This window comes from Dasypus novemcinctus, chromosome X, assembly GCF_030445035.2.
Source record: "Dasypus novemcinctus isolate mDasNov1 chromosome X, mDasNov1.1.hap2, whole genome shotgun sequence".
Classification (NCBI taxonomy): Eukaryota; Metazoa; Chordata; class Mammalia; order Cingulata; family Dasypodidae; genus Dasypus; species Dasypus novemcinctus.
The window spans coordinates 43054146-43072023 of NC_080704.1; the positions used below are offsets into that span (position 1 = coordinate 43054146).

General features: G+C 36.6%; 1 protein-coding gene across 1 annotated transcript in view; it reads left to right on the forward strand.

Annotated features, from left to right (window-relative positions):
• The window catches only part of LANCL3 (LanC like family member 3), a 109065-nt gene extending 91396 nt beyond the window's left edge, over nt 1-17669 (forward strand). Inside the window, exons 4-5 of the mRNA XM_004452783.4 lie at nt 2591-2798; nt 8024-17669. Coding sequence (XP_004452840.2) covers nt 2591-2798; nt 8024-8183 — 368 coding nt within the window. The 3' untranslated portion in view covers nt 8184-17669. The remainder of the gene's footprint in view (nt 1-2590; nt 2799-8023) is intronic.
• Nucleotides 17670-17878: the final 209 nt, after the last annotated feature.

Genomic DNA, 17878 nt, shown 5'->3' on the forward strand with positions numbered 1-17878 from the left:
TCCATGAACCATTCTGTGACCCAAACATCACAAAGAGGCTCTTTCTCTTCGGAACCACAGGATCAATACGTATTAAGCTGCCCAGGGCTAATGGCCTTATATAGCACTGACACCATCTTATCCTTCTGTTCTCATCTCTCATCCCAACCTCAACCTCCATGCTGGCCTGGGCTGGGGTGAGAAGTGAGGCATTATAAGTATGGTCAACAGACACTTACAGAGTCCTTGCCATGTGCCAAGCACTATGCCAAAGACCAGAGTTGCTGAAATGCACAAGATACAGTTCCTGCCCTTGGGTAGTTTGCAGTATACAAGGGAAGCCAGACATTTAAACTGATAATTTTAATATGATATCTTATTAGTGCTAAGATTTATATAAGGAGTAGTGGGAGCCCAGGGGAAGGATTCCTTGTGCTGCCTCTGGGTTTATGGAGGGCTTCCTGTAGGAGGTGATAACTGAGGTAAGTTAGCCAAGTCAAGAAAGATAGGAAGGTTGTTCCAAGAAGCCAGATGCATGGGCCCACTTGATGAAGGAGGGGGAACTGCAGGCAGTTTGGTTTTGCTGAAGTGAAAAGTTTCAAGCAGGGAGTGGAGGACAAGAGGTGGGAGAAAAGAGTAGAAGCTGGATCACAAAGTGTTTTCTGTGGCATGCTAAGGCATCTAGGTAATTGGGAGCCATTTAGCAGGTTTAAGCACAAGAGTGACATGGTTAAATTACAGTTTTAGAGAGGTCAGTCACTGCTCAGCAGGATGAATTTAAGGTGTGGCAAACCAGAGGACAGGAGGCTCTTGTTGTCTCCCAAGCATGATGATGATAGCTTGAGGGAGGGTAGTGAGAGGAGGACCTTTCCGTGTGCCCTTCTTTACATTGGCCTAGAACACTTTTCTCTCTAACTTCCCCTTTGCTCAGTGTCTAGAAGCAGAGTGTGCTCCTAGCAAGAACCTACAAGGAAGTGAGGGCAGCAGGATAGAGCCATGGGAGAAGCCAAACGTGAGCATCTCACCTGGAGACTAGCTTCAGCCTAATTCCAGGGGAAGCACAAGGAAGCATAGATTATCCCACTAAACTGGTTCCATCTCGTACTCCTGTGTCAGCGATCCCTGGCCAAAATCTGCTAGAAGGGTGCATACACTTGCCTCCAATTTGGCTGAGGGCAAGATTCCCAAGAAAGGAGCAGATGTGAGCGTTTGGCAACCTACTCTCACAGTGACTGGAAGATGGGGCACCCACCGACAAGGCAAAGGGGGTCTGGGTAGGGCACCAGCAGCATCCACTACACCTGGCTTGACTCCTCCTCATCCTTCAGCACTCAGATTAAACAGTGCCCTGCCCTCTCATAAGCCTTTCCAACCACCAAGTGTGGATTATGGGCTCTCAAGGCAGGGATTTTTAAAACTTTATCACATACTATTGTGCCTGACACAGTAGGTGCCCAATATCTCAACATTCATCAAGTCCTGCAAAATGTGTCTTTCAGGAACTGCTTTTCTATGTTTGTGCCAACATAATCATCTCATGGCTGCCCTGTTTCCCCTCTTTAGCTCTCTCCTGACATCACTCTGGAACACTTTGTAACACTAATCACATTGTTAACCATAAGTAAAAGTTTGCAAAATCAGCTTCTTCCATGGAGGCAGAGGGAAGTCAACACAACCTCTTCACAACACAATGTGCATTTCTATGGATAGGAATTATTTACGTTACTCTCAGTTCTCTACAAAGTAATTTCTATTTCTATGGAATTGAGCATAAGCAAAGAAAAAATAAAGGCAGAAATCACCTAGTTGGATGATCTAATCTGGATACCCACCAAATTTCAGTCTTTCGCAATTTTTCCTTATAGGAGAAAGATTCAGGAGGGAGAGTGATCTTAACCTCTTCCCTGAATCTGAGCACCCGGAACTTGGGGAAATCATTTTTATTAATAGCCATTGTTTTTGTTTCTGCCTTTGAAATTTGTGGTACCTTTGTTGCCGAGTTTTGGAGGGAAATTTCTTGGAACAATCAAGTTGGGAAGGTTTTACTTCACAGCTGGAGTTGGGAGTCTTGGCAAGGTGGTTTGGGAGCATTGTTTTCCTTGGAATGACTCCCAGTTTCCTCTTATGAAAAGGCATATGGCTATATGCGTACTTAAACATTACAAATTCTGAATGCCTGTGGGGGAATGGGCAAGCTGTATAAACATTTAACCATTTCAGATAGTCAAATATGCATAATAGTTAGCAGAGTATGCATCATTAATTACTATTTGTAAATTATGAATTTTACCAATCTATGTCCTTCAATTAAAATGTTATTCTTTCTCCAGGGGCCAACCCCATTATAAAATTAAAATAACTTACCCCAAATCTCACAGGGAAAATATAAGCCTCCCTTAAAGAAGATTCTATAGCCTTGCCAATTAAGTCATGGTCCTTAGAAGGGTACCTGTTAGAAATGTGATATCTCAGGCCCCATCTCATACCTACTGGATCAGAATCTCCATTTTAACAATGCCCCAGAGGATTCGTGAGGCTTTTGCAGTTTGAGTAGTTCTACACTACAGTATTAAGTCCTGAAAGTCACCTTTAATGTCTGATGTTTTCACAGGAATTGCCTATCTGTTTGCTAAAGCTTATCTGGTTTCCAAGAAACCACAGTACCTGGACACGTGTATCCGGTGTGGGGAACTCACATGGCAGAAGGGCCTGCTAAAGAAGGGACCAGGGATTTGCCATGGTGTGGCTGGCAGTGCCTATGTCTTCTTGCTTCTATACCGGCTCACGGGAAACTCTAAATACATCTATCGAGCCCAAAGGTCAGCCATTCTTCATATGTATTTTTTTCTCTCAAAATTTTAACCTGGTCAACTTTGTTGACTATGTAAAGCGTTCATGTGGTTTAAAAAGTGCAAAACAGAATACATCAACCTTGCTTCTAGCCATTTAGTTCACTTCCCAGAGGCAATCAGTGTTACCTAGTTTCTTGGTTGTCTTTCCAGAGATATTCTAAGTATATACAAGCAAATAGGGGTATGTCAACTTTTGTCCATCTTTTTTTTCCTGCCATTTTAGAGATCACCCTACATCAGTATATAAAGTATATCTATCAGTATATCAATTATTTTTATTGTTACATAGTCTTCCTTTGTATGAATGAACCATAATTTATTTAACCAGTCCCATACTGATGGATATTTGGGTTATTCCCAATATTTTGTTATTATAAGTAATGCTATGATGAATAGCTTTGAACACATATCATTTTGTACATGGATTGCTATATCAGGAAGATAAATTCCTAGAAGTAGAATTGCTTAGCCAAACGGTATATATATTTGTAATTTTTATGGATAGTGACAAATTGCCCTAGTTTATTCCCTGGAAACCTGATAAAAATGGAACACCAGCTGTGAACAACATTGCTCTTAATAGAAATAACTGCTGATTGGTAAACAAGGTAAACTGGACCTTGAAGGAACTATAAATAACTTGATGGAAAGCATAGGTGGGGCTTCCCTGTATGCAAAATGGCATGAAATTGGTGCTCCCTTTGAGAGGACTTAGAAGCTATGTCCATGGGTTGTTACAAGAGATACTGGTTTCCAATATAACATTTAAGCTTTCTAAGCCATGGGGGGGGGGGCTCTCACATCCACCTGTGTGGTCTTTTCCTTTTGTATCTGAGCTGTTGTTTGTGGGAATTTAAAGAACAGTCCCTAGGGAGCTGAGATGGCTCAAGCGATTGAGCACCTCTCTCCCACATGGGAGGTCCCAGGTTCAGTTCCCAGTGCCTCCTAAAGAGAAAACAAGCAGACAAAGGATACAACAAATGACACAGAGAGCAGACAGCGAGAACAAACAATGGGGGGGGGGCGGGTGGATAAGTAAAATAAATCTTAAAAAAAAAAAGAACAGTCCCTATACTGTTGTGAGGATTTCCACTGAAGGTATACACCCAGGGGTTATCTTATTGGGTATGTGAGCTTGAACAAGTTGTTTAACTTGCTCTATGCCTTGGTCTCCTCATCTGTAAAATGTGAGCAATAGTGCCTACCTTGTTGGGGTGCTGGATAGTTTAAATGAGTTAATATCTGCAAAACACTTAGAACAATGCCTGAGGCATAGTAACTGCAACTTAGGTGTTTACTATTATTATGACTATAAATTTGAGTTATATCATTATAGACCTTTCCAAATGTATAAATATATATTCATACGTGTGTGTGTATATGTGAATTTTAATAGACTCCTACTATACATACTGTATGTAGCTTATAATTTTAAATCAACAGTTTTTAAGAGGCATCCTTCCTTTTCAGTTTGTCTAGATCTATCTCATTGCTTTTAATGGCTGTATAGCGATTCACTATGGATATATCATAACTAATTTAAGCAATCTCTAAATAATGAACATTTGGTATATAGACAATTTTTACTAATGCAAAAAAAAATTGTCCCAAATATCTTATACATACCTGCCTGTGCATTTGCATAAGCACTTTTGTAGGAGAGAGTTTGGAATTGAAATGGTTAGGTTCATAGGTATTTCTTGGTTTCTAACTAGCCTGCTTTTATCTTTTGCCATTTTTTTCTATTGTGTTGCTTAATTGAGGATTATCTTTTTGTTAATATTTGTTGCAAGTATTCTCCTACTTTGCCATTTCTCTTTTAATGTAATTCAGTCTTTTGCCATGTCAAATTTTAAATGTTTTTCTTGCCAAAGTTATCAAACTTCCCTTCAAGATTTTTGGATTTTTTGAATTCTTAAGATGACCTTCCTTCTCCAAAATTACGAAAAGATTATTTACTTTGACTTTTAGTACCTTTATGATTTTATTTTAACATTTAAATATTTGATTCATCTAGAACTTACTTGTGTTAAAGATGTAAGACAGGGATTTAACTTTATGATTTTAATGCAAAGCAAATGTTTCCAATAGCATTTTTTCACCAATTTCTCCAATGATTTGAAATTCCAATTTTACCATAAACTGAATTTATATAAACATATGGATTTGTTTCTGAATTCTCTTCTGTTCTATTTATCTAGTTCTACATTTCATTTATTTCTAATTTTCTTAGCTATTCTCCCATTTATTACTCCAGTTGAATTTTAGGATCAATTCGTCAAATTTTTAAAATCCCATGGAAATTTGATTGGAATTTCACTGAATTTGTAGGTTACATCAGTGAGAATTAACATGTTTAGAACACCTAGTTTTTCCATCCAGGAATGTCATATCCTTTTCATTTGTTTAAGTATTTAAAAATATCATTTGGTAAAGGTTTGATCTTATGAAGAAGATATGGCATGTTTCTTATTAATTTTATTCCTAGGTGTTTTATGTTTCCAGATTTATTTGTGGGAATCCTCCATTATATTTTCAGGTTGTTTATTACTGGTATACATGAAAAATTTTAAAAAGTTATGTTATTTCAGTTTATCAATTCTAAGATGCACTTTTTCATATAAATCTGAAATTGTAGTTTTGATAAAATTAGTTTTGATAAAATTATCATAATAATATGTCTTACTGAGCTCCTTTAATGTTTCCATTGGTTTTTCATTAGATTCCATTGGGTTTTCCAAATAGACACACATATTATCTGCAAATCATTATAATTTTGTTACTTCCTTTTTCATATGTATTCTTTTTTATTTTTCATTTCCTGTTGCATTGGTCAGAATCTCCATAACAAAGTTGGATAATAAGAGGGATAGCAAATATCCTTGCCTTTCCTCTGGTTTTACTAGGATTGATTCTATGTTTCATCATGATCTTTACATTGGCTCCGGATAATGTATATCGTGTCATATCATGAGAATTCTCTGTTCAAGATATGGCTTCTCACATGACTCAAAGTAAAAGCTGAAATCTGTCCTATGAATAAAAGGCCCTACATAAACTACCCTCCCATTACATTTCTGACTTCATCCCCTACTCTTCTTCCTCCTGGTTCTCTCCACCACTGTGACTTCTTTGCTATTCCATTTAGATGCCAGGTACATCCCACATTAAGACCTTTAATATTTTGATTCCTTCGACTTGTAATGTTCAATCTCTACATATATCTCCTAGCTCCTTCACTTAATTCAGATCCTTACTCAAAAGTCATTTTCTCAGAAAGGTCTTCCCAGGCCAATTTCTATAAAATTCCTATGTTAAACATAAAATATCCTTTAAAATATTTGCATATATGCACTGAAAGAAATACTGACATATGTAAGTCCCCTATTTGAAGTTACTTTGTTTAGGAATCTTATTAACTTGTAGAGTCCATAATATGCTTAGCTGAATACCTGACTCATTTTTTCCCAAATTTAGTAAAAGAAAGTCATTTGGGGTCTTATCTAGGCTAATAGAATTTCACCTTTGGGATAAAATTTATCAGGAGTCCTAATGACCTGGAAAACTTTATTTAAAAGGGTTAGAACTACCCATCTATTTTCTGCAGGCCAGTCCTAGTTCACAGAATCTTGGATATAAGGTTAAGGAATCCAGAGCTCTTTCGACAATTATTTCTCACTTATTGGTAGAAGGCTGAAAATGTTCAGGTAATTTCTGAATATTATTTGGGCATTGCATTTAATTGCTTAGAGTACTGAAATTTGCACTTCATTAAAATTCAAAATTTAAAATATGGTATGATCAAAAGAGGGGAGGTTTCCCTAATTTTGGAAGTTCCTGAAACAGTCATGTCAAATAATGTGTACCTCCCTGGAATAAACATTACTTGGAAATCACCTATTACTCTTTTAACATACAGTTGGACTTTATGGCTACAGACAAATATTTGACAGCTTTTTCAGTTTCTTCTATTATTATCCAATTATTCAGGTTTTCTACCTTTTCTTGAATTACTTTTGGTAGAGAATATATTTCTATCAAAGCATCTAATTCATTGGGTTTCCGAAGTTTGACATAAAGCTCTAATAGTGTCATTCTATAATATTTTAAATTTGCTTTATCAGTGGTTGTATGCCCTTTCTAATTCTTAATGCTTTTCTTTCTTGGTAAGGCACACCAACATTTTGTCTACATTGTTCATTTTTTCAAGGCACTTAGTTTTATTTAATTCTTTTTTTTTTTCTCCTTAGCTTCCTAATTTCTTAGTTTATGCCTTTATTTTGATTTTTCACTGTTGCCTTCTTTTATTTTGTTGTTATTTTCTAAAGTTTAAAAAAACAATTTAGAATATCTTTTATCCTTTATTATTATTAATAAAAACTTATGTAACTATGACTTTTCCTCTGAGCTCAGTTTTGGCTACAACTAATAAATTTTTGCCATGTAATACTCATAGAGGGTTTAAGTTTTAAAAAAATTCTGTGATTACCATTCTGATTTCCATTTTGACTAAGAAATTTGTAGAAAAATGAATTGTCAATTTGATTTTTGTACAATTGGGTAGATTTTTGAAAGAATCATTTTCATTTTTTAAGTCAACAGTTTTCATAAATGATATTTGAGTTTGTTATTTGATGTCATGACTATAAAACATTGCTTGTCTTTTCCCATTCATCTTGTCGTCTTTGTTTGCCAAAAGCACAGATTGTATAAAATCCTGCCAATTTTTTTTAGTTTATGCTCTCTGTCCCATACAAATAAATACAAATAGCTCAGAATTAACATGCTCTTAGAAACACAGCATATTTACTTTTTAAAAGGAGCAATTATATACCAGTTTGCTTCTAATCAAGATAAATAAAAGTATGCTTTTTTTCTGCTCTTTTTACTTTTAATTAATAGATGACAGAAGGAATGACATCTTCAAAAAATACCAAACTGTGTTACTTTGCAAATGTTGAAAATAGTTGGATTTGCTTGCAAACATAATTTGTTGTGATGCACACACAATTATATAACAGATCCTCCTATTTTATCAGGAAAAAAAAAGCTTTCTTAAAATACTTATTATGTAATTCCGGAAAGAAAATTATGCTAAAACTTCAACTTAAAAGAAAAGGCAGAAGAAGCAATCCCAGGCCAATAGTACGGGAACACTCATGTTAAAACTGTTCATATTTTCTTCTTCTTAGGTTTGCTGAATTCTTATTCACCGAGGAATTCAAGGCTGGTTCTCGAGTCCTTGAGAGTATATACAGCTTGTATGAAGGTTTCTCCGGGACTGTATGTTTTCTGATCGATCTGCTGCAGCCCAGTCAGGCTGAGTTCCCTCTCTTCAGTGTCTTTGTTTAAAAGGTCCCACCTTCCACTGTGGTCCTGCAGAAGGCCCCTGAGATTTCCTGAGCCTACGCGAGGCAGTTTCCACATAAACCACATTCAATGGTATCACAACCATGAGCCTTAACATTGCCGCCACAAGGAAGGGATCGGGCAGGTGAAGGAAACCTGAGACCAGACTTGAGAAAGAACAGTATGAGAACCTGCAAAACAAAGACACCACAACTCTTTCATAAACCATAGAGATTTAATATTTCAGGGAATAGATGTGAAACCGGAGGTCAGAGGAAAAAGGGAAAGAGAAATTATCTGTTTTTTTTTCTTTCAGTTATGATATAGATAATAAAACTGAAATATGGACTATGGCAATAAAGTGCCAATACCTTTGCAATTGGCTGGGCAGTTTAACCATTTGTTGGTGCCCTTCACTCCCAAATTCAGAAATAAAGACAATCAAAAGCCAAAGTAATCGCCCAGCTGAGTATGCTAAGAGGGATGAAGTGTCAGGTTGCTGAAGGACATAAAAGGAAACTCTTGGCTATCCTAAGCCTTTATTTATTGAAATTCATGCTTTTAATGAATTTACATATGAAGCTCTTATATTTTTTTGCTGTTACCCTGGGTACTTTAAAGAAATCATACCATAACTTAGTTTAAACCCTGAAATTTGAAGTTCTCTTAGGCCTTAGAAACATCTCTTTTCCTGGTTGCTTTTTCTTTCGTAAAGCTCACTTAAAATAGTAAAATTCATATGCTAGGAAATACTGTAGCAAATGTTATTGTCAAGTGTTTTTCTCAATTTGAAGTATGAGCTATGTATTATCTATTGTTAGTAATGTTTACAATGCCTTTATGTATGTAATTCCTATGAAATTATTAGCTGAACTGTAAAATATGCTTTTGGAAAAAAAACAGGCTAACCACTACCAAGGCGTGTCCTTTCAGCATTTAATGGAATATTGTGTCCACTGGGGCAAGCAGACTCAGGCTGAGAAAAAGACCAGTGATTGTCAAAAAAATATTGCTCAGTTTTACACTATTAGATTAAGAGATGAGTGAGCTCCTTTCCAAGACAGAGTCCACTGGAAGCTGGCTACAGTACCCATCAAGTCTAGTTGTCATATCAAACGCAAACCTATGTAGACACATGGCAGTTGTAAAAGTGCTTCAAGGAAAACATTGACTTGCAAAACACTATCAGAGCATCTGTCACTTTAGTACTCAAATCATGAATTTACCCCCTTTCTAGAACTTTGTCACTGGCAATTTTGCTTATCAGAATGAAGAGAGAATTGTGTACTGTATAAAATTTAACTATTAGTTAAATAGCTGTGAAATATTTGCAGAAATATCTATCTAGTTCAGTGATTCCTAACTTGACCTGTAAATGGACTTTTGGAAGAATTATAGAATACTCTGTTGTCTGAAAATTTTGAGGGGTGTGTGTGTGTGTGTATGTACTCATTTATCTGGGAAGAAGGTCTTTAACATTCATCAGATTTTCAAGGAATCAATGACCTAAGAAAGTGAATACCTGCCTTTCTGTATTGTATGACTGTGAACATTTGCATTCATCAGAACAAACTAGGATAAAAATAGTTTTGAAGAAGCGTACACCTCTTTCAGCTTACTGTGCAATTTTCACACCTTCAGACATAGACATATAAAATTGGCCTCAATTTTTTATCTTTTAAAATATTCAGTTTGGGGCAATGCCATGTAAATTGCAGCTTTCAGATGACTCCCAAAATTGGTTCCAGAAGTTCTTTTCATGAATAGTAGAGCATTACCCAGAAAGCCTTAAGGCAAAATATCTCCTCTAAACTAGTCTTTCAAAATGCGAATGATACCTTACTTTTAAAATTCATTTCCTTTGACCCTAGCCTAAAGATAATAACCATACAATATACAAGGCTTTATGGAACACATGCTTTTTCATTGTCTACCAACCTCTTGAGGTGTGTTAGAGAATCCAAAGTCTCACAGCAATTACGGGGCAGAACCAAGATTCGAATCCTGGCTTTCATTTTCCAAGTGTATTTATTCAGTATTCTAGACTAGAAGCTAGGGCTACAACAGTGAACAAAATATCCCTTTTGTATTAGTCAGCCAAAGGGATGCTGATGCAAAATACTAGAAATTTGTTGGTTTTTATAAAGGGTGTTTATTTGGGGTAGGAGCTTAAAAATACCAGGCCATGAAGCATAAGTTACTTCCCTCACCAAAATTTATTTTCACGTGTTGGAGCAAGATTGCTGCTGACATCTATGAGGGTTCAGGCTTCCTGGGTTCCTCCTTTCCAGGGTCTTGCTTCTCTCTGGATTCAGAGTTCCTTTCTTCCTAGGGCTTGCTTCTCTTTCCTCTGTGTGCTTACTTCCCGGGCCACCAGCTTAAGGCTTCAGCATCAAACTCCAACATCAATACTCCAACATTAAGAACTGTCAACTCTGTCCTTTGCCATGCTTTTTATCTGTGAGTCCCCACCATCAAGGGGTGGGGACTCATGCCCTAATGATGAGGCCCAATCAAAGCCCTAATCATAACTCAATCATGCCCAGTAATAGACCAGATTACAAACATAATCCAATATCTATTTCTGGAATTCATAACTATGTCAAACTGCTGTACCTTTCCTCAAAGTTATCCTTTGTTTCTGTTTGCTGACCCTTTCACCCTTGAGACCTATAATCTAATGAACTAGGAAGTGATACTATAGCTCATTATATTACAGTTTCATTTCTAGGAACTGCAGAAAAATTGGACCTCCTTCCTACTTACCTATCCTTTTTTAAGGTCTAGTAGGAGGACTGTGATCTTGCTATGCTGACCATTGTGACAATGCAACCCTTTTGTTTGTCAATTTCAAGCAGAGGCCATGTTCAAGGGTTGCCTGTATGAAATGATACCTCAGTAAATTAGAAATAAGGATAAGCTTGTTTAGCATTTAAAGTTTTGTTGAAAGTTTTCATTTTCCTAAAAGAATATAGAAGTTATAGGTGTAGGGATGTCTTCTTCTTACTTTCCCAAACTGGGGGCAGGGGGTGTGAAAAGCATGGCATTTTCTCTTTGGTAACATTTTTCCCATCACTAGTATAACATTAATATTATTTATGTGGCATGAACGATTATAAATCCTGAAAGATTTAAAGATACATTGAAAATTTCTTTCCACAATGGGGTGACTTAAAGTTTTGGAAACCATTAGAAATCTGTTGTACTTTGTTTCATTAATGCAATTACATACATTCCCCCCCCCCAATCCCCAACTGCAGTGTTATACATCTTTATTTTGTTCAACCCTATTAGGTCATTATCTTTTACTTTTCATTGTTCCATTTGTAACCAGATAACTGAGAAGAACAGAGGTTTGACAACATCTCTTCCTTTTATTACTTCAGGTAATTGATTACACCATTTAAATAATAGTATTCACTTACTGATAACTTGAGAAACATATAGAGTCATTTTCTTGGTCACTAAACTGGGGTACTTCTACTGGCAGTTTGTGTCTTTACCTTTCTTGGACATGCTAAGATTTTAATCAAGGTGGTACTCAAATTGTTTCAATTTCTGCAGAGAGGAAATCTCCATAATGTCAGTGCAACAAACGTAAGTTTGTGTTGTATAGCCATGTTAAGAAAACACACAATTAAAAGGAAAAACATTAGTCCTGTAAAGATATTCATGTTGGAAATCTCAAAATCTTACTCTGCCACTTTCCTGGACTGCAGGAACCCACCTCATAGGGTAGTCTCAAGGATTGAATGATAAAATGTATATAAAAGAGCACAGAGCTCTTTTACATATTACATACATAATATGTATGTCATTTAGACATTGGTATACATTAAGAACTTATAATGTGCATAGAAAATCATACTTAGTTATGACTTCAAATAAGCATTTCAGCCAAATGGAATCTCCATTCGTGGATACAGCATTTGAAGTAAAATGGGTAAAAACCATGTATATGGTTTTTATATTCTAGTACCAATACTGGCTATATAGCATTTGTGCTTTAGAAAGTTCTGTCTGGTTGGCCAGAGCTTATCACACTGGAATAGGCTGGTTTAGGTTGGGAGTTCTTTATAATGCAAATATTTATTTTGCTTGCTGTAGACAAAGGATTACAGTTATCAGTAACCTAAAAAAAGGTGCCAGCAGGCCAAATCTGCACAGATGATGAACTGGGAAATCAAATAGTTTTTGGTTGAATTTGGCCTGCATTTTAATTCAGTCCTCAGAACTATGTAACATATAGTATTAGAAACATACTTTCAATTGCATTTAAGGCCTTACTTCTGGGACCTAGGTTATTTATTCAACACTGCCCCAAATTGATAGCTAAATGCCTAAACCTCAGATCAAGCTAAATGTCTAAGTAAGCCTCGGATCCGCCAAAGCCATGTGATTTTGGCATAAACTTGGCAAGGACAGCAAATGGGAAGGCAGGCAAAGTAGGAAGGCAGATCTGGCTGAAGCTTAGCATGTCAGTGTGTGTTGTAGATGTACACTTAATGCTACCGGAAACAGCCCAGTCTTAACGGATGCATTTTATCGCTTCTCAGAACCTCTAATCTCCAACCACCCTTGATTCAGCAACTTCTTTTACTCCTTGCCCTCTTTAAATAGTACATTCTGATACATTTTCTCTGGTTTCTTAATCATGTGACCTCCTTTTGCCTGGGAGGGCAGATTTTCTCTTATCTCTTCTATCCTAGTGGGTTCAGAGCTGAGAGCTTTAGCCTGAATAGGACTGGAATTCCCTCAGGACAGCAGAGCTGCCAACAAGGTCAGCAGGAGCCCAAGCTCCTTCCTGTTCTATAACCAGAGCACACAGCCAGGATAAGTCACTGTGAGTGCAGCTATACACGAAAATGGAATTTGCGGCTGCATTTATCTTGCTTCCCCTCCATAAAAGAAGCTGGACATTGTATTTTTACTGTTGTAAAAAACAAAACGGATACTATGTTAGATATTTGGGTCTCCATCATTATCAGAAATGTCACACTGGCAGTGTGATTTCTCTCCTTGTTTCTATAACTGAAAGTGCTAATGAATTAAGGCCTGATGGATGCCTTAAGGGTTTTGAAAATTTATTTACTTTTATTTTCTTACAATTTTGAACCTTCTCATTTCTACCCAGTGCCTGCCGCAAATGGTCAAGTCCTTTATCTGCAGAATTTCCTGCATCTTCTTTTACCTTTGTACCTGTTGTTTGCCCTCTGCACTGAACTTGAAAAATTATTTAAACTGAAAAGCAAGTCATCCATAATTTTGTTCTTCGTGGGATTGTTGGTGAATTGAGTAGTATGGATTAAAAAGCAGGTTATCCCTTCTTCTCTTGCTTTTCTCCTCCTGGCACAACATCAAGGAAGAAGATGGAGAGAGAGGAAATGATAAATGAAGTGTGACTGTTGAGAGCTGTGAAAACAGTTTGTAAGGACTTCCTGCTTGTCTCCTTTTAGGTTTTCAAAGTCCCTGTAGGGAACAGTTTGCATATATATATGCATATGTGTGTGCACACACGTGAGAAAGAAAGGCTGGGAGTCAGTCTCATATATGAAATAAAATACAGTATTTTGCTATTAGATATATTTGAGTGAAAGGATATACATAAGAATGAATTGATTCATGAATCAGTCTTAATTGTGTGCTAACTGCTCTTTAATAAATTAGCACATAATTAATGAGGGTGCTAGTAACTTAGAACTCTAGTTGTCCGCCTCAAGCATTTGTTTTCATTAAAAAACTTCTGCCCAGTTAAAGCCATTAGGCACCATCTGTAGAAGATAACAGCTGTGAGTTTCATCAATAGAGCAATGCCGTGCAATAAAAATATGTGAGTGACAAATGTGAGGCACATATGCAATTTTAAAATTTTCTAATAGCCATATTAAAAAAGTAAAAAAGAAAAAAGTGAAATTAATTTTGATAGTACATTTAACCCGACATATCCACAATGTTATCATTTCGACCTGTAAGCAATATAAATATATTGAGATATTTTGCAATTTTCTGTATTGAGTCTTCCGGGGTACATTTTACACTTACAGCACGTCTCAAGTCAGACTAGCCACATTTCAAGTGCACAATAGCCATATAGAGGTTGGCTACTCTAGCATCTCACTCCGGTTATCACAGCCATTTCTAAGGTTTTCCTATAACTTGTAACTTTTTGTTGTTATAAGAGGACTTTGGTGTTTCCCCAAATGCTCAATAGAAGTACAAGGAGCTGACCTCCGTGTGTGTGTGTGTGTGTGTGTGTGTTGGGGGGAGAGTCTGTGATTAAATAAGTTAGAAAAATTCCATTCTTTTACCCCCTTTTGGAGATTCATATGGTACAGGAACATATTATAGACTTTGAGAAAACTCTCCTGGGTAAAACTCTCCTGTTTGAAATTGTTGAGCTCTGATTCTATAAGGTTCAGCTTCCTAATGGTCACTGTTGCCCAGCACCACTATAAAAAACATGATTAATCTGGCATGGCACATTCATTGTATGCTGATAATATTTGTTTTCTCTACAAATATTATATATAATCTCTACAAAGATTTTTTTTAGATTATTTTTTAAAAATTTCTCTCCCCTCCGCCCCCCACCCCCGTTGTCTGCTCTTTGTGTCCATTCACTGTGTGTTCTTCTGTGTCCGCTTGCGTTGTCAGCAGCACCAGGAATCTGTGTCTCTTTTTTGTTGCATCATCTTGCTGCGTCAGCTCTCTGTGTGTGTGGTGCCACCCCTGGGCAGGCTGTGCTTTTTTTTCCACGAGGGGCGGCTCTCCTTGCAGGGTACACTCTTTGTGCATTGGGTTCCCCTATGCGGGGGCACCCCTGCATGGCATGGCACTCCTTGCGCACATCAGCACTGCATGTGGGCCAGCTCACCACATGGGTCAGGAGCCCTGGGTTTGAACCCTGGACCTCCCATATGGTAGGCAGACACTATCAGTTGAGCTAAATAGGCTTCCCACTACAAAGATATTAACACCGCCCTGTAATGAAAGATTCAAGAACAATGGGTCTGTCCCATAGTATTACTCTTTACTAATTGTCTTGACTTCACAAAGATCCTGAATTCATCTTTACTGCACTTTGGAGGACAACAATTCTAGAAATGGCCACAAGTGTCTCTACTTGAGAAAAACTGTTTCCCCCTCATTCTCCACTCTTTTTAGAGTCTGTCTATACTTATCCTTCGTATTCAGAATCACCCAAGAGCCAAGATACATCTTTTTGTTCTAGAGCAACCACCTACTAAATTGCAACTGGCAGATGGCTTTAATGTCTGGAAAATGGACACAGATCTTCAGAAAGTATCCAAACACACACCTTCTCATTCTTTCAGAAATTATGGACACTCTAAAAAGATGGGGGGAAGTAAGAAACATCTGAATACTTATAGATGTAAACTCAGAATATATACAGCTACTTAAGTAGAGTAACACAGTTCCTGCTTACGATTTCTTTATATATTTTGAGTGTGGTGTTACCTTACGTGCATTAATGTGTACTGTTTTGTGATGTATATATAAGGTAGCTGTGACATAGAGATGAGTTTAAAGACTATATAGACTATGCTTAGCTACTGTCAAGCTTTAGCAAATTATCTTTTTGCAACTTGGTTTTAGCAGGGCCTCAGATGCTGCTCCCCAAAATTTTGTTTTAAAATCTGTGTTCAAGTGGCAATTACCAATAAAAGAAATTCCATTGCTGAATTTGGCCCAAGTTGACCATAGTAATTCCTTATATGTATATGTATTCGAATAAGCAGATTGATTTAAGTAATCAGTTTTGTCTGTTTTTCAAGACTTTAGTATTTCAGTAGTATAGATGTCTTATGAAGACTGTAACAGCAGTAGAATAGTATCAGTTTTATATGGCTCTCCAGCAGTAGGAGTAGAACATTCTAAGGACAAAAGTTTGACTTTAGCATCTATCTGATAAGGAAGGGAAGCCTGTTCTCTGAAAAGGCAACAGCTTCCCCACCTTTAAACATCTGGGGGAGCTCTGCTCAGAAAGGAAGTATGAATTGTAATCTCTTGGATTTAAGGGCACTAAATTAGCAAAAGCTTTAAAAATAGATTTTGTAGAATCCAATTATTAGGAGAAACACTTTGCAAAGCCATATATTGGGGAATAGGCAAGCACTGTTAGTTTCAGAATGTGTATTTTCCAAGATAATAGAATTTAGTTCATCACAAAAATTTTTGGCACAACTCACACCAACTGTATCATTGGAGCAAAAAAAGCTCACCTTCCTAGTGATACACTTCACAATCAGTAAATTAGTGCAATTCCTTTATTATTTGGTGGGAGGTTAAAAAGGAATAATCTGCCAGTATAGTATAACTCCTTATTTCTAACTGTGTCTAGGAATGAATAAGTAAAATTAAAGTAGTACTGCTTAATGAATTAGTACTCCTTGCAATATATTAGCCTCAGCACAAATGCAGAATCAAAAATATAAAATTATAAAAAGCGAACAGTACACCAAATAATGGATTAGTTATTCAAAATGCTACTAAAGTCCACTAGCATTAAATCTAATACCAGTTGTCTATCATACATAACTAACATCATGAAAGACTTGCACACAAAATGAGAGGCTTTTTAAAAAATGCCTTTGTTCCCAAAACATGTTCTATGCCTTCTTGTTATTTATTATATTTGTTTAGGGGTACTTTAAGGCGCTTTCAAAGACATCTGTAGCACTTAAAACTAAATTTAGAACAGAACATTCTGTCAGATATTTTACTATAAAACACGATGTTGTACTAGTGTATTTTATAATAAAGCCAAATTCTCAAGTATTCTGGACTGTTACCTATTATATTTAAAAAATCACTTTCTGTAAGACTATTACTATGTACATAATATTTTAAAAATGGATATTTTAGCCCTCACAATGAAGTATAATGCAATACATGACATTAAATTGATCTTTATTCAGAATCCATTTTGATGTTTAACAGGGAAACTAGCAGTCATGAGTTACTGCATATATATTCTCTAGGACAGAATCATAAATGCTAATATGTAAAGACATGCTCATTGGGGCAGGTTAGCTGGTGTGCAGACTGAGAAGGGTAAACTTGCAAATGACCATCAGATTTTCGCTTTTGTTATTGATTATTCCTGGAGAGGAGAAGTATTACAGTCAGTGGATATTGCTTCCCCTTCAATTCACATAGGGGTTGGTGCTCACAGCCCCTGAATGGATAATAACATCTCTTTAGAAGGAAGATTAAGTCAGAAGCTTAGATACGCACCTTGCTGTTTTTAAAACTGCTGTTAAAATGTTCTAAACACTGTGATCTTTCCAGATATGTGGTCTGTGTTAGTTTTGTACTGTAGACAATAATTAGTCATCAACTGGACTTTATAGTGTTTAAAGTGATGTTATTTACTGACTTTCTGCATCTCCCATATTTAAGTACAGCTCACTTATTAATATAACATCTGTGTTAATCCTTTGCCTTAAAATAAAATTTAATGCTAAATATTGAGTGTGCTCTAATTAATAATTCTAAGGTACTAAGCAGCTACTTTTTCCTTTAATGCTTACCACAGTGTCAAATAAAATAACACACAAATGCTCTGTGGAGTGTTGCTGTGGATTCTGTATTTGTGGTGGTGTGTGTATCTTGATCCAGGACATGATGACTTGCTGGGTTCTATAAATAGACACGCATAATCCTTTTAGAGAAAG